The following is a 26,327-nucleotide window of genomic DNA, read 5'->3' as shown; positions in this document are numbered from 1 at the left end:
AGTCTCGCTCTGTCACCCGGGCTGGAGTGCAGTGGTGCGATCTCAGCTCACTGCAACCTCCGCCATATTAATAGTGTAGTGTCAAACAACCTCATTTCTGTCATGTAAGTCCCAGTATCTATAGATACTAGGCAACCTCTGAATCAGTATTTAAAAGGAGTGTATAAAGACCAGTATTTTAACTGACTACCTCTGTCAAAGAAACTTCACAATTAGCACACCAAGCAGTCTGTCTTTTGCAGAATTTTTGAATACTATGAAAAAAAGATGTTTCTGTGACAAATAACATTTCCAAAACTTCAAATTAACTTCAATTAAAACTTCCAAAACATAATTAACCCATGTGATCTCAAGCTGTATTCTCTTTTGAGACATAAGAATAATATTCAATCAAAATATTTTACTGTCATTCTTTCTAACAGATATACAGTTAAGTGTAGCTCCTTTGTGCAATAAAATATAAGGTAAATTATAAAATGTACTTTATAGTATATTCATACAATAGAAAGTAAATTACAAAATTATAAAATTTTTATAAGGTAACTATAAAGTTATAAAAGTATTAAAACTTATGTTTTTCATTTCGTAAGATACTATTACACTAGATTGTTTCTGTTATTGTTCAGACAGATAAAATAGCTAGAATTACCAAGTAAAAATATGTACCTGTGTCCCTTATAGTTTCTAATATTTATGAAGTAACACAAGCACAGCCTGGAGTATGTGTCATACTGGTAAATAACAGAGTAGATACTTTTCAGAAATAGGAACAAATTTTATAGTTCTAACTCAAATATTTTACCATTCATATGTACTTACAATAATATATTTTACAGTGTTGGTCCTGAAGCTGAAAGTAGAATTTGAGGCATTTTGTCAATACCTGTCTAATTTGCAACAGTGATTGCAATGCAAATTTCTTATAGATTCCCAAATGAAACCAATAGCTTCTCATTAAGTTTCTTTTGCATTTGGTCAATATTTTAAGAAATCACAACATAGATAAAACTTCATAATCACCTTTCAGATGGAATCAGAAAGAAGCTCCCATTATCTTTTTTAAAAAGTCCTTAATGATTATGTGAATGGTAGCAGAATCAGATAAAATGTTATCAACTGTATCTTACCTCTCTCACTGAAGTCATCTACTAGAATGATTTCTGCTATCAGACTCCCTGGGGTTCGGTTAATTATACTGTGTATGGTCCGCAGGAGTGAAGTCCAACCTTCATTATGAAATGGGATAATGATGCTGGTGTTTGGCAGCCTTTCCAGATACATCTTGTGCTTACAGCTGGAGATGAGGGAAAAGAAAATGGTGTGTCAAATGCAAAACCCTTGTATATCTTATTCTGTTGTTTATTCATTATGTTATCAGACAACTGTGGCAACACGACTTGGTCTAATACTTTCCAACCACAGTTTGTACAGCATGATTGTTATCCTGCTCTTTCACGGAATACGTTAATGATCTCCTTTCACACTCACTCTTAGTGAAACAACTGTTTTATCCTCTTTGGTATCAGGGTTTCAAATTCATCAGTTTTTGAAATGTTGTGCTCTTGTTGATGTACATTTTTCCTGTTGTTATATAATAGAAATAAGGATGAATAATATGCATTAAAACTGTTTCCATGGAGCACATAATTAAGGTTTAGATGGATTTCCTAAATTTCCGAAAGAGATCTAAAAATTTAACTTCTATAATATTTATGTTTAATTAGTCAGTTTTAGTCATGGAGTGTTTCAATGGCCAGACAGTATTTAAAGCCTGAAGGGAAAAACAACTGTAGCCTCTAAACAGAATAAATTAAAATTTAATTTAAAATAACTCTTAACTGAGCACAACCACATAAGATTAAATTAAGATCAAAATCAAGATGTCATCATATTCCTAGTGAAAACTCTAAAAAGAAATCTCAAGTTCATCTTTTTCATTGTTGGAACCATCTGAGAAGATGAAAAAGAAGTATTTTTAAAATTGTATTCCTTTATTCATTATTTAACCTAATAATTTATTATTTTGAACAATATTCATTAAACAAGTAAACTTTGACATTTTCAGACAAAGAAAAGTGTTTGAAAACCCATCAAAATTATAACATGATATGGGCACAAAAATGCTGTAAAAACATGAAATTCGTTTTAGGATAACTTCAATGTCAAAAAATGTATATAATATGAGAAAGATCTGTCAGTAATTTCCATGGCAGTGTAGTAAGATAGATGTTTTTGCTTATAATTCACAGATCTGGAAAATAGTGTTAATGAAATTCAGCATACCTGGTCATAATTATGCAGAGCCATTGATTCTTCTGAACAAAGTCAAAGAGCCCAACTAATTGTGCTTTGATATAGCAATATTCAGAATATTGTACCTACTTGTGAGAACCATCACACCCCACAATGTTCTTAGAATGAAGGTGATATTCCCAATGAAGCCAATTGTTTTTTAAACATTAGGACAAACTATTGTACCTATCACTTGCCTATTAATTAAAGAGGAATTGCATTCAGAGTAATATCCTATAACCCATCAATAGGCACCAGGCACAGTGGCTCATGGCTGTAACCCTGGCACTTTGGGAGGCCGAGGTGGGAGGATCACTTGAGTCTTGGAGTTCAAGACCAGCCTGGGCAATATAGCAAAACCCCATTTCTACCAAAAATGCAAATATTAGCCAGGTATGGTGGCACATGCCTGTCATCCCAGCTATTCAGCTGGCTGAGGCAAAAGAATCGCTTGAACCCAGAAGGCAAAGGTTGCAGTGAGATGAGATTGCACCACTGCACAGTCCGGCCTGGGTGACAAGAGTGAGATTGTCTCAAAAAAAAAAGAAAGAAAAGAAAAGAAAAGAAAAAATCAATAGGCTCTTGACTTTTCAGAGTCATATACAATCCAATCAGAGAAAGGATAGACAAAAGAGAATGCAAGACCAATCATGTATGACAAAAGCTTTCTCTTTCAAAATGTTTTCGATAATTTCTATCTGCCTAAGCTCAAATTACTACTACACATGAAATATAAAAGGATCCATTCTATTCATTCATTCATTCATGTCACAATAATTTACTGAAGGTTTGATATAGGCCAGGCTTCAAAGTTGAGATAAAACAATGAACAAAATCTAGTTCTGAACTTCAAGACATTTATAATGAGAGATACAGAAAGACAAATAGTTACAATTTTAAAATGAAATGGATAGTGTAGAAGCTTAATAGAGTGCTATAAGATTATTTGAGAGAGGCCTATAAGCCAATTTGGAAAATGTTGTAGAAATTCAAGTGAGAATTGAAGGTGGCCTGCAGAGGACAGGTTCAATGTGTATAAGGGAAGAGAATTCACACGACTTGGTAACTAGGAGAAGTGATTAAAGAGGACTCTTACATTTTGGACATGGGCAACTGATCCGATGAAATACAGAATGACATAGGAGCCTGTGTGAGGGACACATTGAAGGTTTCAAAGATTGAGAGCTATGATAATGAATTCAATTTTCACCATGTACTGTTGAGATGTCAAAACGACATCCAGTTGGAACGTAGCTTTCATATATCATATACACAACTATCTGTCAATTTTTATGTCTATCTATATATATGTGGGTGTGTAGCTCAAGGTAAAAGTCTATTTTGCTGGAGGAAGAGGCTCATGAGAGATAAGCTCTAGCAGATGATGCTGGCACATCAATGTCTCCTTAGCACTCAACATTCCAGTATAAGCCAAGAGGGTCCTATTATACATCTCTACAGATAGCAAAATGAGTACTTTCTCTCATCTCTGCACAAAGGGCAGATCAGAAGTTCTGGGAGAAAGTAATTCCCCTAGAGCCATTATCAACCAACAAATAATGGACGTTAGAGAATAAATAGTCGTATGGTGGGAAAACCCTAAGGTGTGTTCTATATTGTCGCCCATAGTTTCCCAGCAGGATTACACCTCAGTTGCCCACAGTGATCAGCAGTTTGACAATGCATCTTTTACTGGCTACTTTCCGTTTTCTGTCTTCCTTTTTCACATTCCCTGCACCACACCACTCTACATTCTGTGATTACCTCCTAAACACTATTATAGTAAAATTTTTGTTTCAGGTATAGTCTCTTTGGAACAGTCTCTTGAATCAATATCCTGGTCAAGATTCACTTTGATCAATGTGCTGGTCAAATAGGCAACACTCTTACTTTTGTTGAGTTAGGAAGGTTGCAGTTTGTTATACTTGGAGATACTTTCAAATAAGTTTTTAAAAAACGATGATCACACATGCATTTCATTATTTCTTTCAGCTTTTGAATTATTACTGGTGCTCTACCCAGAGACATCTTTAGGCCTATGAAATACAATTATCAAGACATTACAGTGGATACATAAAAATGGCCTCATCCTAATTAGCTGATTATTAGTAGTAACATTGCCTTTTTACATTGGTATCTGTAACTTATTTTTCAATTAGACTACATTATAAACTCCTTACTATTTCATGTCTGATGATTATGTATCAAATATGGAAAAGTCACACCACACTTTATAGATCAGACTATCTAGGTTCAAATGATAGCTTTGCCATTTACTGCCTGTGTGACAATGGGCAAGTTATTTACCCTCTATAAGATTAATTTTCTCAAACAGGATAATGTGAGAGCAAAAAAAAAAAAAAATACCTCTCCATAACGTGCTAATGAGAATTAAATTGGGACATCTATGTAACATACTTCATATAGCATCATATCTAATAATAGCAAGGGTTTAATAAATACTGTCATTATTATGGTCATTGTTGTTTACATTGTATTATTTCATTGTCAAATCCTCTGTGGAAGAAAACGTGGAACTAGGAAAGACAGGAACTGCAGAAGAGACAGTGAGAGACATTTAGGATACAAAGATGACTACATTTCAGTCTCTTCCCTTAAGGGTTCACAGACCAGTGAGCAGATATATAAAATGATTAGACTCAAACAAGACAAGTGACATAATAGATGGCACACAGACATTGAGAGCCTGAAGGAAGTGTGACTAACTTTGTCTGATAGAATTAAGGACGTCTTTATCAATGAGTCTGTACGCTGAGAACAGATCATGAAGAATCTTGAAAATGATTCTAAGGAATTTGGATGTTAGCCTGCAGTCAACATGAAGTACTTCAAATATTGTTAATCACAAGGAAGACCGGATCGTGTTTACATATTCCTCTGGCAGCAGGGCAGACAATGTGTTGCAGATGGCAAAGACTAGAAGCAGAAAGATTAGCCCTCGTAATAATTCTAGCAAAAAATAATGAGGGTGCAGATCTGATTTTCACTCTAAGGAAAGCCAGCTCCTTTGTAAAAGCTCTTAATCTGATTGAATTATATTCTAGCACTTCAGCTGCTCCAAAGGAAAATTGAATCACTGCCAAGCTCAGGCATTGTATTCAAGAAGTTGTGATCCAGATGACTGCCCTATAGTATTACTAGAAATAGTGAAGCACATCCAGGGCTTTATTTAGGCTCTGCGCCTGCATATTTTAGGTTTAATGTCAAGTCAGGTTGAGAATAAAAGTTTACAGATATGAAGATGATGTACCAATATGGAACTGACTTTAATAAATAAGTAAAATAAAGTCAAACACAATTTATATGCTTTTTATGGTTACAAATGCATAGCAAATTCACAAATAGAATAAGAAAATAGGGACAAACTGAAACGTGTTGAAATAGGTTTCTAGGAATATGGGTATAATTATTGTATTTCTTATTGCTGTGTTATTTTCAGATAAGCATTTGCATAAAATTACCTTGCAGTTTAGGAATGGCTCAGAGGTAAGGACATCTCTTTGTTGACTAACAGTTTATATAAATGGATAAAAACTAATTCTTCAAATTTTAAAAGCACCAGGAAGACAAAATAAATAGTTTAAATTATTTAAAAATTTACTTGAGAGAAATGACAAGTTGTGAAGGCATTTAAAAATCCAAAAAAAAACCCAAATTATTTTGTAAACATTCTGCTAAGTCTTTCACAGTAATGAAACTTCAATGGCAAATTTTCTCATATTCTTCTGTTTTTCCAAAACAGAATACATAAGCATTTTCTGATTTTTTTATATTGGCATTTGCTAAACAGAGATTTTAAAAATATAGTTCAACAGTATTGTTTAACACATACTTAACATTTATTCTTTTCATGGTTACACTAATTTACCTTTTTTATTTCAGTGATTTTATTAAAATAAGTGGTTTTTCAACAATAAAAAAGGCCAAAAAATAAATTTTAATTACAAATACTTGAAAAATTCCAGACTTGTCAGTGACTTATTTTTGTGTAAAAGAGATACTTTAGTATGTATGCAACAATGTCAATGTTCATATTACAGGCATTTAGGTTAACTTTCATTTGGAGATCTTAAAACCTTCACGTATTCTTCACCATCACTTAAACATTACTTCTCACTGCCTATTGTTGTGTGTTTTGTTTTGGAAAGGGTGTTACAACTCACATTTAAAAAATTCTAACTCTGGGATTGTAGGTTTTGAGTAAAATGTTTGAATATTTCAATCTTTAGATCATTCTGTTAGCTTATTCAAAGTATGGCTTTATTTTTTGTTTGGTTTTGTTTTTTTCTGTTCTTTTTTTTTAACTTATATAATAACAATAGTCAGGAGGTTATATGGTGGTAATAACCATCCCCAAATTTCAATGACTTAAAATAATAACTATTCCCTTTTTTGTTCCTTTACCTGTTCAACACTACTTGGAAGGAGGGTCTCTGCTCACTGCGGTTAGCAGAAATAGCCAACATCTTGATCACTGTCAATCATTGTGGTAGATATAAATGAGAACACTGATCGGTATCAAGCTAGTAATTAGATGATGTATCCCTAAAATGGCATATTGCTGTCTGCTTAAAGCTCGTTGGTCAGAACTAGTCATGCAGCCCAGGGGCCTAGAATGTGCAGTCTCATATCGTACAGAAGGAATATAGTCAGAAACACTTGGCAAATGACACTAGTGAAATCAACCATTTTAGTCTTCTCTCTTCTTTAGAACAAAACAAGAAAAGAACATTTTACTTGTTGGACAAAATTTAATGGAAAAATGAAAGAGATTCAATTTCTTCACAGATGAAAAACAGAATATTTACAGTCCCACATCTATAGAAGCATGACAACAGAGGATATTAGAGCTGCAACTACATTTAAGAAATCATCCAGTTAAGCCCCCCATTTAATTGAGAATTGAGACAGAGTTTTAGAGCGTTAAACATAAATTATTTTACAATCTAATTGGGAAGGCATTGTACTGGGTAAAAAAGTGATACAATGATGAGGTACTGTTCCTCAACTAAGTTTATAGTTTTTCTGAAAATTCACTAATTATAGCCTACACGGGAGGTAACACAAGCAATTAATAAGAATCCAGCATTCTTTTGAGAAGTGTCTGTTCATGTCCTTTGCCCACTTTTTGATGGGGTTGTTTGTTTTTTTCTTGTCAATTTGTTTGAGTTCATTGTAGATTCTGGATATTAGTCCTTTGTCAGATGAGTAGGTTGCAAAAATTTTCTCCCAATTCTGTACGTTGCCTGTTGACTCTGATGGCAGTTTCTTTTGCTGTGCAGAAGCTCTTTAGTTTAATTAGATCCCATTTGTCAATTTTGGCTTTTGTTGCCATTGCTTTTGGTGTTTTAGATATGAAGTCCTTGCCCACGCCTATGTCCCGAATGGTATTGCCTAGGCTTTCTTCTAGGGTTTTTATGGTTTTAGGTCTAACATGTAAGTCTTTAATCCATCTTGAATTAATTTTTGTATAAGGTGTAAGGAAGGGATCCAGTTTCAGCTTTCTACATATGGCTAGCCAGTTTTCCCAGCACCATTTATTAAATAGGGAATCCTTTCCCCATTTCTTGTTTTTGTCAGGTTTGTCAAAGATCAGATAGTTGTAGATATGCAGCATTATTTCTGAGGGCTCTGTTCTGTTCCATTGATCTATGTCTCTGTTGTGGTATCAGTACCATGCTGTTTTGGTTACTGTAGTCTTGTAGTATAGTTTGAAGTCAGGTAGTGTGATGCCTCCAGCTTTGTTCTTTTGGCTTAGTATTGACTTGGTGATGCGGGCTCTTTTTTGGTTCCATATGAACTTTAAAGTAGTTTTTTCCAATTCTGTGAAGAAAGTCATTGGTAGCTTGATGGGAGTAGACATTTATGCAGCCAAAAAACACATGAAAAAACGCTCATCATCACTGGCCATCAGAGAAATGCAAATCAAAACCACAACGAGATACCATCTCACACCAGTTAGAATGGCCATCATTAAAAAGTCAGGAAACAACAGGTCCTGGAGAGGATGTGGAGAAATAAGAACACTTTTACACTGTTGGTGGGACGGTAAACTAGTTCAACTATTGTAGACGTCAGTGTGGCGATTCCTCAGGGATCTAGAACTAGAAATACCATTTGACCCAGCCATCCCATTACTGGGTATATACCCAAAGGACTATAAATCATGCTGCTATAAAGACACATGCATACGTATGTTTATTGCGGCACTATTCACAATAGCAAAGACTTGGAACCAACCCAAATGTCCAACAACGATAGACTGGATTAAGAAAATGTAGCACATATACACCACGGAATACTATGCAGCCATAAAAAATGATGAGTTCATGTCCTTTGTAGGGACATGGATGAAACTAGAAAACATCATTCTCAGTAAACTATCGCAAGGACAAAAAACCAAACACCGCATGTTCTCACTCATAGGTGGGAATTGAACAATGAGAACTCATGGACACAGGAAGGGGAACATCACACTCTGGGGACTGTTGTGGGGTGGGGGGAGTGGGGAGGGACAGCATTAGGAGATATACCTAATGCTAAATGATGAGTTAATGGGTGCAGTAAACCAACACGGCACATGGATACATATGTAGCAAACCTGCACATTGTGCACATGTACCCTAAAACCTAAAGTATGATAATAAAATAAAAAAAAAAGAAAAACAAAAACAAAACAAAAAAAGATTTCTGCAAAGGGCATTGAAGATTTCTGCAAAGGGTAGTAAGTATAGTAAAGATGACATTACGAAAATCTTGTAACTAGATTATCTGTAGTTCCTTTCATCCCTGAGATTTTATTATCCTATGATATACATCATAATCCTAAATGCATGTGTGAAATATTACTAATGTTCACATTCAATTCCCCTCTCCTTCTAAGAACGCTATAAGATCATATATCCATCCCCATCTCCTTTAAGTCAAGACATGGTCATGAAATTAATCACTTCATTGATTAATGAAATGTGAGAAGTGATGCATGTTACTGCATGTTATTAATGTACGTATTAATAAACATTTAATTGCCAGTACTCCAAAAAAAAAAAAAAAGAATCCAGCATTCTTCACTTTTGATTACATAATCTTTTGGAAATGTCATTCTATCATTTGCCCTTTAAGGCATCTTTATACTAATTAAATTAATTAAATTATATAAATACTATAATATTTTAAGGAGGGGTAGGCAATTACTTGATTAGCTCAAACGTTTTTGTGAGATGTGTGCTCTATCCTCCATAAATATTTTTGTAGATAAACCATTCAATAAAATGTATGACAAAATACCCATCACAAAAAATTTATGATGAACTGTCATGTGAACAGAGGCTCTAACAGCCACTAATATTATATTATCAGGTGGCTAAAATAAGTAGAAATAGTGTCCACTATGCACAATATTCCTATAGTGGTTTTGCATATTTAAATAATAATACAGATTTTTGCCATTTCTATCTAATACTATGTCTAGGTATAATTATATTTGAGATTTCCTTTTAGTCAAATGTACTAATAAGGACCATATTTACCTTTCTACTTGATTCAACTGTATTAGTCTGTTTTCATGGTGCTGATAAAGATATACCCGAGACTAGGCAATTTACAAAAGAAAGAGGTTTAATTGGACTTACTGTTGCATATGGTTAGGGAAGCTTCACAATCATGGAGGAAGGGAAGGAGGAGCAAGTCAATATCTTACGTGGATGGCAGCAGGCAAAAGGAGAGCTTGTGCAGAGAAACTCCTGTTTTTCAAACGAATAGGTCTCGAGATACCCATTCGTTATCACGAGAACAGCACAAGAAAGACCCACTCCCATGATTCAGTCATCTCCCACCAGGTCCCTCCCACAACACGTGTGAATTATGGGAGCTACAAGATGAGATTTGGGTGGGGACACAGAGCCAAACCATATTACCAACTAAACGACTACATTTTTAAATATGAAACAATCATTTTCAAGGCATTGAATATCAAGCAACAAACAATAGCGGCTTTCAGAAACAGGATACAATTTCCCCTGCTTACACTCTAGCCTGAGATTCCAGGGCATGGTGAATTTAAAAGAAACACAGGCAGATCCAAATGATCTCCCTAAGATAAGAAAATGGAGCCAACAGTCCAGGGGACCAAGGTGGCTAGAGTTTGCAAGATAGAGCACTCTAAAGGAATGAGCTGTACACAGAACTTAGGGGATCTGCAGAGTCCTCCTCACATCTTCAGCTAAGCACTGATCCATACAAGCGTACAAAGGAACAACCCTTATCTGGGAATAAAACCCAAGAATGGATTAGAGGAAACAATGCCTATCATTCGTATAGGGTATAAAATAATGCTTATGGAGAATTAGGTGGAGTATGGAAAGAGTTAGATGGGTTTTATCTCAGCAGGGTGGCAAATTATCCCTAGCCTAAATACAGCTCTGATCCAACTTAGCTTAAAAGCAAGATCTTATAGTATCAAACTGTTTTTACATAACTTAAATTCATTACGTAACAAAACTCAATAATATTTATAGTAATACAAAATATTTTGCACCTTTGAAGGTAAAATCACAATGTCTGATACCAAATAAAAATTGACAGCCATACACTTCAAAACTCATTTTATGAGGCCAGCGCTACCCTGATGTCAAAGATGGGCAAAGACACAACAATAAAGAAAATATATAGGTCAATATCTCTGATGAACATAGATGCAAGAATCCTGAATAAAATACCAGCAAACTAACTTCAACAGAACATTAAAATGCTCATACACCATAATCAAGCTGGACTTATCCCTGGGATGCAAGGGTGGTTCAATATATGAAAATTAATTAATGTGATGCACCATATTAAAAAATAAAATAAAACCACATGATTATCTCAATAGATGCAGAGAAAGTATTTGACAAAATAGATACATTTTTAAGGTAAAGACTCTCAACAAACTAGAAATAAAATTAATTCAACTTAATGCATGCCATATATAAAAAGCCCACAGCTAATATTACATGCAATTATGAAAAATTGAAAGCTTTTCCTCTAAGATCAGGAACAAGACAAAGATACTCAATTTTGAGACTCCTATTCAACACAGAATTATCAATCCTAGCTAGAACAATTCAACATAAAAAAGAAAGTTTTGTTGTTGTTGTTTCAAGATGGCCTCAGCCACAGAGAAACAGCAAAACGGTGCATAAAGATCAATGCTGTGAACTTTAATTCAAGAATAAAAATGGGAATCTACTGGAATTGTGAAGGACACCCCAGATACCAAAAAGAAGACCATGTGCAAACAGCCCCCGTGTCAGCATCTGGCTGTCAAAAGTGAGTCAAGTCTCAATACATGAGAGGGGCAGAGAGTTTTCCTTTGTGACTCACCTTTCCACTGGGATTTGTACAGGCCAAGGGAGAGCCCTTTGTTTCTCCCAGCTTTAGAGCTAACTTGGGGAGAGGCTTGGAGAAGCTGAGAGGGAAAGATATTGGGAAAAGTTGCAGCATTTTCCCTGGCCTGGGGTTGAAAGTAGGATGCTATTTTTAATCCAGGAGCATACAGAGTCAGTCACTCTTTGGCAACCCAACAGTGTGGCTACACAGGTATTTTAGTCTCAGGCCAGGGATTGAAGTGCTTGCTCTGGAGTTTGGTAGGAGCCTCCAGAGCCAGAATTGAGCAGCAAATGTGGAAAGTGCCCCAGGAGTAGGCACTGGAATTGTGCCCTCCCCTTGCCACAGGTCTAGGGCAAAAGAAGAACTACTGCAGCCATGATTTCTCCTGGGTGAGGAGAAACAGACTTGGTGACCTGGAAACTGTGTGTGTGTGTGTGTGTGTGTGTGTGTGTGTGTGTGTGTGTGTGTGTGTGTGTGTGTGTGTGTGTGTGTGTGTGTGTGTGTGTGTGTGTGTGTTTGCTGGGTGCCCCAGTCTGCTCCCCTGAGATCAAGGTACAGAGGGGTCCTCTCTACTCCATGCCCAGGCATATCTCCAGACATTCAGAGCACATGCTCACCTGGATTAACAGCCTGATCTGTCCCATCCTTCTTATGCAGAGACCATAGTGCAGCAAAGCACTCTTTGTTTGATGCCCAGGAAGATCTCCAGGCATTCAGAGCACTCACTCACCCATATCAATAGCCTGAGTGTCCACCATTTCTGTGGGGAGATCATGTGAAGTGAGGCCCTCTCCCCTCCATGCCCGGACAGATCTCCAAGCTTATAGAACATCCACTCTCCTGGATTAGGAGTTTAGGCTGCTCTCCGTCCCTGGGCAGAGAAGTTACCGCTCAAGAGGTTTCCCAGCTCCAGGCCTAGGCACATTTCTTGATGCTTGGTGGCTGCCCCCTGGATTCTTCCTTCAGGGAACCTTTAGGCAGACCTGCCTGGCTTGCCCCTGTCCATCTTGGCTCATCCGCTACAGCTGAGCAGGGAGCTCAGGCCACTGTGTATTCCAAGAATCAGTCCATTGCCTCAGGCAATATCTCGCAGTAAACAAGGATCAAATATATATACCCAGTGACATTGGCCACAGCTGACTTTTACCCAGAAGTGATATCTACTGGCCCGGAGCATGAACTGCATGGCCCAAGATAAAACCACCCAACAGAAGTTGGGTGAAGAAACAAAGCCAAAAGACCCTATCCAACATTCTCTACAGTCATACCCCCTAGGAAGGGGGTAGAGGGAAAGAACAGAAAACAACATTATACAGAAAGAGAAAAAAAATCCGATTCACACAAAAATAATTACAAAAATTAGAAGTGCCAGGATCTCCAGATGAAAAGGAGCCAGCATTAGAATTTTTGGCACCAGAAAAAAAAAATCTGAACATTGTGACAGCAAGAAAGGATCACACTCACTCTCCAGCAATATTCCCTAACCAAAATAGAAACCCCAACATGGCAGATAAACAATTGGATTGCAAGGAAGATGAATGATATTCAAGGCAAGGTTGAAAATCAACACAAATAAACTTCCAAAGAAAGCCAACAAATGAAGGAAGAGATTAACATCTTAAAAAAATAACCAGAGCTTCTAGAATTAAAAAATTCACTTAATGTATTTCAAAATACAGTTGAAGACTTTCATCAGTAGCCTATGCCAAACAGAAAAAGAATTTTAGAGCTCAAAGATCAGGTTTTCATACTAACCTAGTCAAGCAAAAATTTTTTTTTTAAATTAGAAAATGAATTAAGTCTTCGAGAAACATGGGATTATGTAAAGCAATCAAACCTATGAATCACTGGCATTCCTGAGAGAGAAGAAGAAAAAGTAAACAACTTGGAAAGTATATTTGAGATAATAATGCAAAAATAATTCTCTAATTTTGCTAGAGAAATAGGTATCCAGATGCAAGAATCCAGAGATCACCTATATGATATTATGCAAAACAAACATTACCAGGCATATAATCACCAGACTGTTCAAGATCAACACTAGTTAAAAAAAAAAAAACTTAAAGACAGGTAGAGTAAAAAGATCAGATCCTCAACAGCAACAACAACAAAAGTCAGGTTAACAGCAACTTCCCAGTAGAAACCTTATATGTCAGAAGAGATTGTGGCCTATTGTCAGCATTCTTAAAAAAAAATTTAATGTACCACTAAACTAAGCTTTCTAAGCAAAAGAGAAACATTTTCCATACATATAATCACAAAGGGAACTTATTGCCAATAGACCAACCTTATAGAAGATCCATATAGGAGTTCTTAACATAGAAACAAAATAATTATACCTGCTACCACAAACACACACTTAAGTACGTAGTCCATAGATTCTATGAAGCAACTACATAGCAGAAACTACAAAGCAACCAGTTAACGTCATAATAGAATTAAAACCTCACATATCATTATTAACCTTGAATGTGCACAGTCTAACCTTGAAGGTACGTGGTCCTACTTAAAAGGTACAGGGTACCAAGTTGGATTAAAAAAAAAAAAAAAAAGACCCGTCTAGCAGCTGTCTTCAAGAGAACCATCTTAAATGTAAGGATACCCATAAGCTTAAAGTGAAAGGTTGGTGAAAGATCTATTATACTAACAGAAAACAAAAAAGAGCAGGGGTCACTATTCCTGTATCAGATAAAATAGACTTTAAACTAATGACAGCAAAAAAGGGAAAAAGAAGGACATTATATAATGATGATAGGGCACTGCATAATGATAAAGAGTTCAATTCAGCAATAATACTTGACTATTCTAAATACACGCATACCAATATTGGAGCACAAAAATTTATAAAACACATACTTACTCCTACAAAAAGACATAGCCATACAATAATGGGTGGGGTAGGGGGGGCTGTAACACCTCACTGGCAGCATTAAAGACATCTATAAGGCAGAAAACTAACAAAGAAATTCTGAACTTAGATTAACACTTGATCATTTGTACTTGATATACATCTCCAGAGTACTCCACCAATCAACCACAGAATACACATTTTTCTTGTCTGCATGCAGAATATATTCCAAGACTGGCCACATGCATTGCCATGAAGTAATTCTCAGTAAATTCAAAAAAATCAAAGTCATAACAACCATACCTTTGGACCACATGAATAAAAATAGAAATCTAGGCTGGCACGGTGGCTCATATCTGTAATCCCAGCATTTTGGGAGGCCGAGGTGGGCAGATCATGAGTTCAGGAGTTTGAGACTAGCCTGACTAACATGGTGAAACCCCATCTTTAAGAAAAATAAAAAAAATAAAAAAATAAATTAGCTGGGCATGGTGGCGTGTGCCTATAATCCCAAATAGTCAGGAGGCTGAGGCAGGAGAATCACCTTGAACCTGGCAGGTAGAGGTTGTGGTGAGCCGAGATGGAGTCACTGCACTCCAGCCTGGGCGACAGAGTGAGACTCAGTCAAAAAAAAAAAAAAAAAAAAAAAAAAGAAAAGAACTATATCAAGAAGAGCTCTCAAAAACAGCTAACTACATAGAAATTAAACAACTTGCTCCTTTCGGGTAAACAAATAAATTAAGATATAAATAAACAAAATTCTTTGAAATAAAAAAGAGAGACACAATATACCAATATCCTGAAATGCAGCAAAATCAGTGTTAAGATGAAAGTTCATAGCACTAAAGGCTTATGTCAAGAAGTTAGAATGGTCTCAAATTAACAATCTAACATCACACATAAAGGAACTAGAAAACAAAACAAAAACAAAATAACCTCGAAGCAAGTGGAAGAAAAGTGGAAATGAATAAAATTGAGACTCAGAAATTTATACAAAGGATCACAAAACCAAAAGTTGATTATTTGAAAGGATAAACAAGATCAATAGACCATTAGCTTTATTAACAAAGAAAAAAGAGAGGTTCAAATAAGCACAATTAGATACAACAAAGATGACCCTACAACTGATCTAACAGAAATACAAAAGATCCTCAGAGACTAATATGATCACATCTATACATACAAACTGGAAAATCTAGAGGAAATGGATAAATCCATGAAAACATACAAACTCCCAAGATTGAACCAGGAAGAAATTGAAATCCTGAAAGGACCAATATCAAGTTCCAAATTTGAATTCAGTAATAAAAAAACATGTCAACAAAAAAGCCCTGGGACCAGAAGAATTCACAGCCAAATTCTACCAGATGTACAAAGAAGAGCTGGTACCAATTCTACTAAAACTATTACAAAAAATTGAGGAAGAGGGACCACTCCCTAACTCATTCTACAAAGCTAGCTAGCATCACCTTGATACCTAAATCTGGCAAAGACACAATGAATGAAGACAACCACAGGCCAATATTCCTGGTGAACATAGATGCAAAGATTCTCAACAAAATACTGGCAAACTGAATTCAGCAGTACATCAAAAAGTTAATTCACCACAATCAGTAGGCTTTATTCCTGGGATGCAATGTGGCTACAACATAGGCAAATCAATAAACTTGATTCAACACGTAAACAGAATTAAACGCAAAAGTCATATGATTGGCGGGAGGATCACGAGGTCAGGAGATGGAGACCCTCCTGGCTAACATGGTGAACCCTGTCTCTACTAAAAATACAAAAAATTAGCCGGGCATGGTGGTGGCGGGTGCCTGTATGGCATGAACCTGGGAGGCGGAGCTTGCAGTGGGCCGAGATCGTGCCACTGCACTCCAGCCTCGGCGACAGAGCGAGACTCCCTCTCAAAAAAAAAAAAAAGTCATGATTATCTCAATAGACAAAGAAAAAGCTTTTGATACAATTCAACATCTCTTCACGATAAAAACCTTCAACAAACTAGGCACTGAAAAAACTTGCCTCAAAATAATAAGAGCCACAAACCCACAGCCAAACATCCTACTGAATGGGCAAAAACTAGAAGCATTCCCCTTAAGAACAGGAAAAAGACAAGGATGGCCATTCTCACCATTCCTATTCAACATGTACTGGAAGTCCTAGCCTGAGCAATCAGGCAAGAGAAGGAAATAAATTGCAACCAAATATGAAAAGATAAAATCAATTTTTTTTTCTTCTCTGATGACATGATTACACGTCTAGAAAACCCTATAGACTTTGCCAAATGGCTCCTAGAACTAATAAACGACTTCAGTAAAGTTTCAGGATAAAAAATTAATGCAAAAAAAAGCAGCATTTCTGTGCACCAAAGAAGAAATCGAGAAGGCAATCCTATTTACAATAGCTATAAAAAAGATGCTAAGAATAAATTTTACCAAAGATGTGAAAAATCTCTACAAGCAAAATTACAAAACACTGATGAAATAAACTGAAGATTAAAAAAATGGAAAAATAGGCCAGGCGCGGTGGCTCACGCTTGTAATCCCAGCACTTTGGGAGGCCGAGGCGGGCGGATCACGAGGTCAGGAGATCGAGACCACGGTGAAACCCCATCTCTACTAAAAATACAAAAAATTAGCCGGGCGCAGTGGCGGGCGCCTGTAGTCCCAGCTACGAAGGCATGAACCGGAGGCGGACTTGCATGACGGATTGCCCACTGCACTCACCTGGCGAGACGAACTCTCTAAAAAAAAATATCGTATCATATCGTATCGTATTGTAAAGTGTAGTAACCAAGGTATCATAACCATACCAAACAGCATTGATATTCGTATAAAAATAGACACACAGGCCAATGGAACAAAAGAGAGAATCCAGAAATAAGGTCACATATTTACAACCAACTGACCTTCAACAAAGTTGACAAGAACTTACATTGGGAAAAGGACACCCTATTCAATAAATGGTGCTGGGAAAATTGGGTAACCACATGCAGAAGAATAAAACTAGACCCCTATCTCTCACCACATACAAAAATAAACTCAAGATATATTAAAGACTTAAACATAAGCTCCCAAACTAAAAAATATTAGAAGAAAACACTGGGAAAACTCCCCTGGATGTTGGTCTAGGCAAACAATTTATGACCAAGACCTCAAAAGCACAGGTGACAAAACCAAGAATAGACAAGAGGGACTATATTAAACCACAAATATTCTACACAGCAATGTAAATGAAAACAATTAACAGAAAAAGAGGCAAACTGTTTAATGGGAGAAATTATTTGCAGACTATTCATCCAACAGGAGACTAATATCAAGAATATAAAAGGAACTCAACTCAACAAAAAGAAAAACAAATAATTATATTAAAATGTGGGCAAAGGACATCAATGTACATTTCGTTTTTTGTTTTGTTTTTATTTTTATTTTTTTCTTTTGAGATGGACTTTCACTCTTGTCGCCTAGGCTGGAGTGCAATTGCACGATTTCGGCTCACTGCAACCTCCGTCTCCCAGGTTCAAGCGATTCCCCTGCCTCAGCCTCCTGAGTAGCTGGGATTACAGGCATGCACCACCATGCCAGGCTAATTTTGTATTTTTAGTAGAGACGAGGTTTCTCCATGTTGGTCAGGCTGGTCTCAAACTCCCAACCTCAGGTGATACACCCGTCTTGGCCTCCCAAATTGCTGGGATTACAGGTGTGAGCCACTGCACCTGGCCATCAATGTACATTTCTAAGATGAATACATACAAATGACCAAGTGGTATATAAAAAGAGGCTGATCATCATTAATTATCAGAGAAATGCAACTCAAAACCACAATGAGGTAATAACTTATCCCAGTTAGAATGGTGATTATTAAAAAGAAAATAAATAACAGATTTTGGCAAGCATGCAGAGAAAAGCCAACTTTTGTACACTGTTGGTAGGAGTGTAAACTCGTATAGTCAGCATGGAAAACAGTATGACGATTTCTCAAAAAATTAAAAATAGAATTACCATTTGATCTAACAATACCACTACTGGGTATCTTCCCAATGGAAAAGAAATCAACATATGACAAAGATACTTGGACTCGCATGTTTATTGTAGCACTATTTACAATAGCAAATATATTGAATCAAGCAAAGTGTTCATGAACAGATGACTGGACAAAGAAAATATAGTATATGTACACAATGAAATATTTTTCAGCCAGAAAAAAATAAAATCACATCATTTGCACCAACACAGATAAAACTGAAGGTCGTTATCTTAATTAAAATAAGGTAGATACAAAAGACAAATTTCACATGTTCTTGCTTATATGTGGGAGGTAAAAAAAAAAAAAAAAAAAAAAAAAACTTGATCAGATGGAAACAGAGAGTGTAAAGTAGATAACAAAGACTAGGAAGGGTCAGTTGGGAGCCAGGGGTAGGAGGGATGATGAAAAGAACTGGGTTAAAAGATAAAAACATAAAGTAAGATAGAAGAAATAAATTCAATGTTTGATAGCAGAGTAGGGTGCCTACACTTAAAAATGTATTGCACTCAAGTGACGGACACTGTAAACACTCTGACTAGATAATTATGCCATATATATATATATATATATATATATATATGTAGCAAGATTTCTCATATATCCTACAAACTTTTACAAATTAAAAATAGTAAATACTAAAAAAAAATACAGATTTAAAAATATGAGATAATTACTTAAACATTCATCCAAGGAAGACACACAAATGGCCAACTGGCATATTAAAAAATGCTCAACATCTCTAATTAGTAAAATCCAAATGAAAATCACACTGAGATTTCACCTAACACCTGTCAGAAATGTCATTATCAAAAAAACAAAAGAGAGGTGTCAGCAAGAGTGTAGAAATTAGAACCCTTACACTCTGTTTAGTCTGAGGAATAAAAAATGGTGCGGCCACTATGAAAAACAGTATAGAGATTTCTTAAAAAATTAATAATAGTACTAAAATATGATCCTGCAATCTCTCTTTTGGGGATTTATCAAAAGTAACTAATCTTGGAGAGACATTAGCATTCTTATATTTATTACAGCACTATTCACAACAGCTAAAGTGTGGAAGAAACCCAAATGCTTGTTGATGGATGAATGGATAAACAAAATGTGGTATATACATAAATAAAATGCTACTCAGCCTTAAAAAGATGAAAATTCTGCAACATGCGGCAAACATGGATGAAACTTGAGAATATTATGCCAAGTTAAATAAGCCAGTCTCAGAAAAATAAATACTGCATGATTTATCTTAAATGAGGTGCCTAAAATAATCAAATCCATAGAAAGAAAGAGGGAATGATTGCCAGTGGACAGAGGGACAGGACCTAGGAAGCTACTAATCAACCAGCCTAAAGTTTCAGCCAATTAAAATCAATACGTTCTAGAGATCTGTTGTATGATATTGTACCTATAATCAACAATAATGTATTGTATACTTAAAAATTTACTTGTAAGAGTAGATCTCTTGCGGCAGAAGAATTGCTTGAACCTGGGAGGTGGAGGTTGCAGTGAGCCCAGATTGCACCACTGCACTCCAGCCTGGGTGACAGAGTGAAACTCCATCTCAAAACCAAAAGAAAACAAAAACTACTCTTTTTTCTTTTTTTTACAAGATGTTGAACATTTTGTAATATGTGCGTAATATCTACACACATATTAAGTGTTCTGAAGAGAGTAAAATAAAATAAATTTTTAAAAATCAACCATTAAAAGAAGCAAAAAATGAACTAATAATGAGAAAAAATTAAGTGAAATGATACAGATAATATAATAGGCAAAGATATTAAAGTTATTAGTGTTTTACTTATATTCAAGAAGATAATGAAAAATTGAATTTAAGATCTATAAAAGATATTTAAAATATCCAAATGCAACTTTTAGAGATGAAAATAAGTTGGTTGGAATTTAAGGCTGATCAGATACTGTAGAATAAAAGGTCAGTAAACTTGAATATCTGGAAATAGAACTACCCAAAATGAAACAAAAAAGAAAGAGTCTGAACATAAAACTAACAGTAAGTCAGCAGCAAGGGGTCAACTTCAAGAGGCCTAATATATGTGTACTTAAAGTGCCCCAAAGAGAAGGGAAGAGAGACAAGACACATTTGAAGAAATGGAAAATTTCCAAATTTAATGAAATTGGTAAACGCTGAGCTTCAAAAGCTCAGTGAAGCTTAACACAAAAAAACAAATAAACTATACTATTTCCTATCAAAATTAAGTTGTTAAAATCAGCGATAAAACAACAATGCTGGGAGCTGCCCAAGATGGCTGACTAGAAGCAGCTAGTGTGGGCTACTCTCATGGAGAGAAAAAGAGGGCACAAGTAAATACAGCACCTTCAGCTGAAATAGCCAGGTACACACATTGGGATTCATCAAGAAGAGAATTCAACCCATGGAAAACAAAGACAAGCAAGGCAAGATGAACGCCCACTCAGGAGCAACACGGAGCCAGGGGAGCCTCCCTAGCTCAGGGAAGCAATAAGTGAGTTAGCAACTCCGGGGACCAGACCTCCACAATGGATCTTTGCAAACCTTGGGTCAGGAGATCCCCTCATGAATCCCCTCCACCAGGGCCTGCAGTCTGACACCCAGAGCTACGTGGAGTCTTGGCTTAGTGGCCGCTCAGACACAGGTGGAGCCCTGGAAGCTCCCAGCTCTGGGCTTCCCAGCAAAAGCGGTTGCAACTCCAGCAAAACAGGAGTTTAGACCCCCATACACACCCCTAGAAAAGGGTATGAATCCTCGGGGTTGAGCAGTGATGGTCTGCAGGCCGTTTCCACTGCACCTTGAAGGATAAGACTCACTGGCTTGGAACTCCAGCCGGCCACCAGTAGCAGTGTTATATGTCCCCGAGATGCAGCTCCCAAGAGGGAGGGGTAGGCTGCCATCTTTGCTGCTTCACAACCTTAGCTATTGTTGCCTTCGGGCTCTAGGGGGTCTGAGGTGACTAGGCACTGGAGCAGTTTCCTGGCACAGTGCAGCAGCTCTACAGAGAAGTGGCCAGACTGCTTTTTCACACAGGTCACACATCTTGTTCCTCCTCATCGGGTGAGATCTCTGTATTGAGGTCTAGAATCTCCCTGCCAGTGGTTCAGGCAAGCAACAGGTTGATACCTTTCTGGGATGAGCTCCCAGAAGAAAGGGTAGGCTGCCATCTTTGCTCTTTTGCAGCCTTCACTGTTGATATCTTTAGGTGCTGGAAAATCTAAGGTGACTAGGGACTAGAGTGGACACCCAGCATATGGCAGCAGCCCTATGGAAAAATGTCCAGACAGTTTGTAACATGGTTCCCTGATCCTGTATCTTCTCACTAGGTGGGTCCTCCTGGCCTAGGTCTCCGGCCACCCCCTGCTGGGGCTATTAGCCAATAGCAGCTCTGCAACTCTCTGGGACAGAGCTCCCAGTGAGAGGAACAGGTTGCCATCTTTGCTGTCTTGCAGCCCTTACCTTTGCTGTCTCCAGGCTCTGGAGAATCCACAGGGTCCAGATGCTGGTATGGACCACCAACACAGAGCACCCACCTCAAGAAAAAATGGACAGGCTGTTCTCCATGTAGGTCCTGGTCCTCACTGGGCAGGGCTGCCTGACCTGAGATTCCAGTACAGCCACCCTGCCCCTGCTTGACCACTTCAATCAGAGGCAGCCCAGCAGTTAAAGGAACACCCACCCAGAGATGAGAAAGAACCAACCCAAAAACCCTGGCAGCTCAAATGGCCAGAGTGTTTTATGTTCTCCAAACAACTCCACTAGTTTTCCAAGGGTTCTTAACCAGGATGAGTTGGCTGAAATGACAGAAATAGAATTCAGAGTATGAGTAGGAACAAAGATCAAGATTCTGGAGAATGGCAAACTTAATCCAAGGAAACTAAGAATCACAACGAAATGACACAGGAGCTGAAAGATAAAACATCCAGTATGAAAAAACACACTACGAGAATTTCTCAATGCAATAGCCAGTATTAACAACAGAATAAACCAGGCTGAGGAATGAATCTCAGAACTTGAAGACTGGATCTCTGAAATAATACAGTCAGACAATGATAAAGAAGAAAAATAAAAAGGAATAAACAAAACCTCCAAGACATGTGAGATAACGTAAAGAGGCCTAATACATGAATCATTGGCCATCTTGAAAGGGAAGGGGAGAAAGCAAATAACTTGGAAAACATATTTCAGGATATTGTTCACGAAAACTTCCAGAATCTTACTAGAGGAGCCAACAATCAAATTCAGGAAATACAGAGAAGCCCTACAAGATTCAAGACAAGAAGAAAATCCTCAACACACATAATCATCACATTTTCCAAGGGCAAAATGAAAGAAAAAATGTTAAAGGCAGCTAGGGCAAAAGGGCAGGTCACTTACAAAGGGAACCCCATCAGGCTAACAGCAGACCTCTCAGCAGAAACCCTACAAGAAAGAAGAGATTGGGAGCATATATTCAACATTCTTAAAGAAAAAAAAAATCTTCAACCAAGAATTTCATATCCAGCCAAATTAAACTTCCTCAGTGAAAGAGAAATGAGATCATTTTTCAGCTAAGCAAATGCCGAGGGAGTTCATTACCACCAGACCTGCCTTATAAAAAATCATGAAAAGAGCACTAAATATGAAAAGGGAAGATTGTTAGCAGCCAATAAAAAAACACACACATCATTACACGGACCAGTGACACTATAAAGCAATCACACAAACAAGCTGGCATAATAAATTGCTAACAAAAAATGAGAATCATATCGACACATATCAATACTAACCTTGAATGTAAATGGGCTAAATGCCCCCATTTAAAAAGCAGAGAGTGGCAAGCTGTACAAAAAAAGCAAGCCAGATGATCTGCTGTCTTCAAAAGACCCATATGACATGCAATGATATCCATAGGCTCAAAATAAAGGAATGGAGGAAAATCTCCCAAGCAAATAAAAATGGGAAAAAAGCATGGGTGGCAATGCGAATTTTAGACAAAACAGACTTTAAACCAACAAATATCAAAAAAAGACAAAGAAGGGCATTACATAATAGTGAAGGGTTCAATTCAACAACAACCAAGTATCCCAAATATATATACACTTAACACAGGAGCACCCAGACTAATAAAGCAAGTCATTAAGAGACCTACCAAGAGGTTTAGACTCTCACACAATAACACTGGGAGACTTCAACACTACACTGACAATATTAGATCACCGAGGCAGAAAGTTAACAATGATATTCAGCACCTGAACTCAACACCGGATCAAATGGATCTGATAGACCTCTACAGAACTCTCCACCCCAAACAACAAAATATACATTTTTCTAAGCTACACATGGCACACACTCTAAAATTGACCACACAATCAGACATAAAACAGTCCTCAGCAAATGTAAAAGAACTGAAATCATATGAAACACACTCTTGGACCACAGCACAATAGATATAGAAATCAAAACTAAAAAATATTTCTCAAAACCATGCAATTACATGGCCATTAACCTGCTCCTGAATGACTTTTAGGTCATATAAAAACAAAAAAGCAACAGGAAAGATAATTATGTTGTTAGTTATTAAAGTAACTTTTATTACTATCTATTCACTTAAAATATTAATATAATTGATTAGCTTATAGCAAAAATGATAGTATTATATTTTTAGGCTTATAATATAAATAGAAGCAAAATATTTCACAATAATAGCATAAAGGCCAGAACTGGAGACATGGATGTATACTGTTGTAAATACTTATACTATAAATAAAGTCAGGTAACATTGCTTAAAGATAGATCAATATAATTTCATATTTTATCTACCCTAAAGCAACTTAAAATAACACAAAAAGAATTATATCAACTTTACTCCTCAAAAAAGATGAAACAGAATGATTAGAAATATAGAATTAATCCAAACGAAGGCAAAGCCAGAGAAAAAAGTAGACTAAATAATACAAATAGGGAAGCTGTATTAATATGGTAAATTTGAGACAACATATCAATAATCACATTGACTATAAGTAATCTAAACAAGCTCATAGAAGGCAGAGATTGCCAGATTGCCACCTCCTTCCTCCAATAAACTTATTTTTAATATAAAGACACAAATAAGTTCAAAAGTAAATGTACAGAAGATATGTCATGCTATCACTACTTTGAAAAGCCAAATTGATATTATTAATAGGTAATAAAATGAATTTCAAAGCAAAGAATATTACTAGGATATAAAAGTTTATTTCACGTTAAAGAGGCCAATTCCTCAAGAGGACATAACAATCCAAAATGTTTATGCACCCAATAACAAAGCTTCCAAAAATATGAAGCGAAAGTTGATAGAACTGTAAGTAAATACAGATAATTTCACAAATCCAGTAAGATATTTATTATTTGAATTTATTTTGCTCATCTCTTTCTACTTTCTTAAACTGAAACCTTAAATTATGGATTTGAGGTTTGTTTCTCTTTTTATGAACATAGAATTACAAAACTTAAAATTGCTTTATATACACAGATAACTTTTGGTATGTATATTTTTATTTTTGTTCATTTAAAAATATTTTCTAATTTCCTTTGAAACCTCCTTTTCAGTGCATGGATTATTAAACTATGTGTTGGTTTCTAAGTTTTTGGAGATTGTTCTGTTATCCCTCTGTTATTGATTTTTAGTTTAATTCTATGATCAGTGATATACTTTGTCAGATTTCAACTCATTAACATTTGTTTCATAACTTATGATATGGTCTATTTTGATAAATATTTCATAGTGCACATGAGAAGAATATAAACTCTGCTATTGTAGAGTGGAGTGTTTTCTTTTTTTATTCCCCCAAATGGTTCCACTTTTCTGCTTTCTTTGAGTATTTATATATTTTTTAATATTCCATTTCTATGAATCCATTGTGATTTTAATCTTTGCATAACATTTTAGTGATTGTTCTAGGAAATAAAGAATATATACTTCATTTTTCCAGTGTATTTAAAATGAATATTTTACCATTTCACTTTGATCATTGAAATTATATTACCATATAGATTCCTTTATACTCCCCTAAGTGATAGTTGTCTCATATATTTCGGTACACTGAAAATTACAGGAAATGTTGTTTTGCTTTAACTGTCAAACATTATTTTAAGGAACTCAGGTTCACAGTATCATTTCACTGCCACTTTGAATTCTCATGTCTTTTCCTTCTCCACCTATTGCTATTTATTTTTTCCAGTGTTTTCAATCAGTGCGGCCACAACTCTGCCTAGATTTTACATTTGAGTTCAATGAGAATGAGAGAAGCATGTGTTTCTTTCATCTTACCCAGAAATCAGAACCTGCCTGGTAGTCTTTTAATTACAAATTTAATGTTTTATAGTTCCACAGATATTTGAATTTTCTGCTTCATTTTGTGATAGCAACAGTTGGTATTCAAACAAAATTTTATATTTTATCTAAGTGTCAAATGTATTGGCATGATGGTTACAATATTCCTTCATTATAATTTAAATGCTTGTTGAAAGTTTAATGATGTCTATGTTTCATAATTGATAATAATGTAGTGTTCTCTTTTTTTTTCTTGGAAGTACTTGGGATTTAGAAATTTAATTAATCTGTTCAAAGTATTACAGTTTGAATTATTATTTTTTCTTCTTTTTGACCAAGTCATTGATTTATTTCCTTCTTTGTACTTACTTTAACTAAATGAAATTTTCTTTACAAATTTAAACATTTAAATCTACACATTTACCTATAAGGAGCACTTTATATGTAAAGCATATTAACAAACTTTGGGATGTATATTCATTATCATT

The 26,327-nt window shown here is 36.1% G+C and overlaps 1 protein-coding gene across 1 annotated transcript in view; it reads right to left on the bottom strand.

The window, feature by feature from the left end:
- Positions 1–26,327, bottom strand: part of GALNTL6 (polypeptide N-acetylgalactosaminyltransferase like 6) — a 1,281,746-nt gene that overhangs the window by 720,474 nt on the left and 534,945 nt on the right. The window contains exon 5 of the mRNA XM_032148915.2: positions 1,128–1,294. Within this exon, the coding sequence (XP_032004806.1) occupies positions 1,128–1,294 (167 nt within the window). The remainder of the gene's footprint in view (positions 1–1,127; positions 1,295–26,327) is intronic.

Source organism: Hylobates moloch, unplaced genomic scaffold (genome assembly GCF_009828535.3).
Source record: "Hylobates moloch isolate HMO894 unplaced genomic scaffold, HMol_V3 SCAFFOLD_3, whole genome shotgun sequence".
Classification (NCBI taxonomy): Eukaryota; Metazoa; Chordata; class Mammalia; order Primates; family Hylobatidae; genus Hylobates; species Hylobates moloch.
This window is presented reverse-complemented; position numbering and strand designations above follow the sequence as displayed.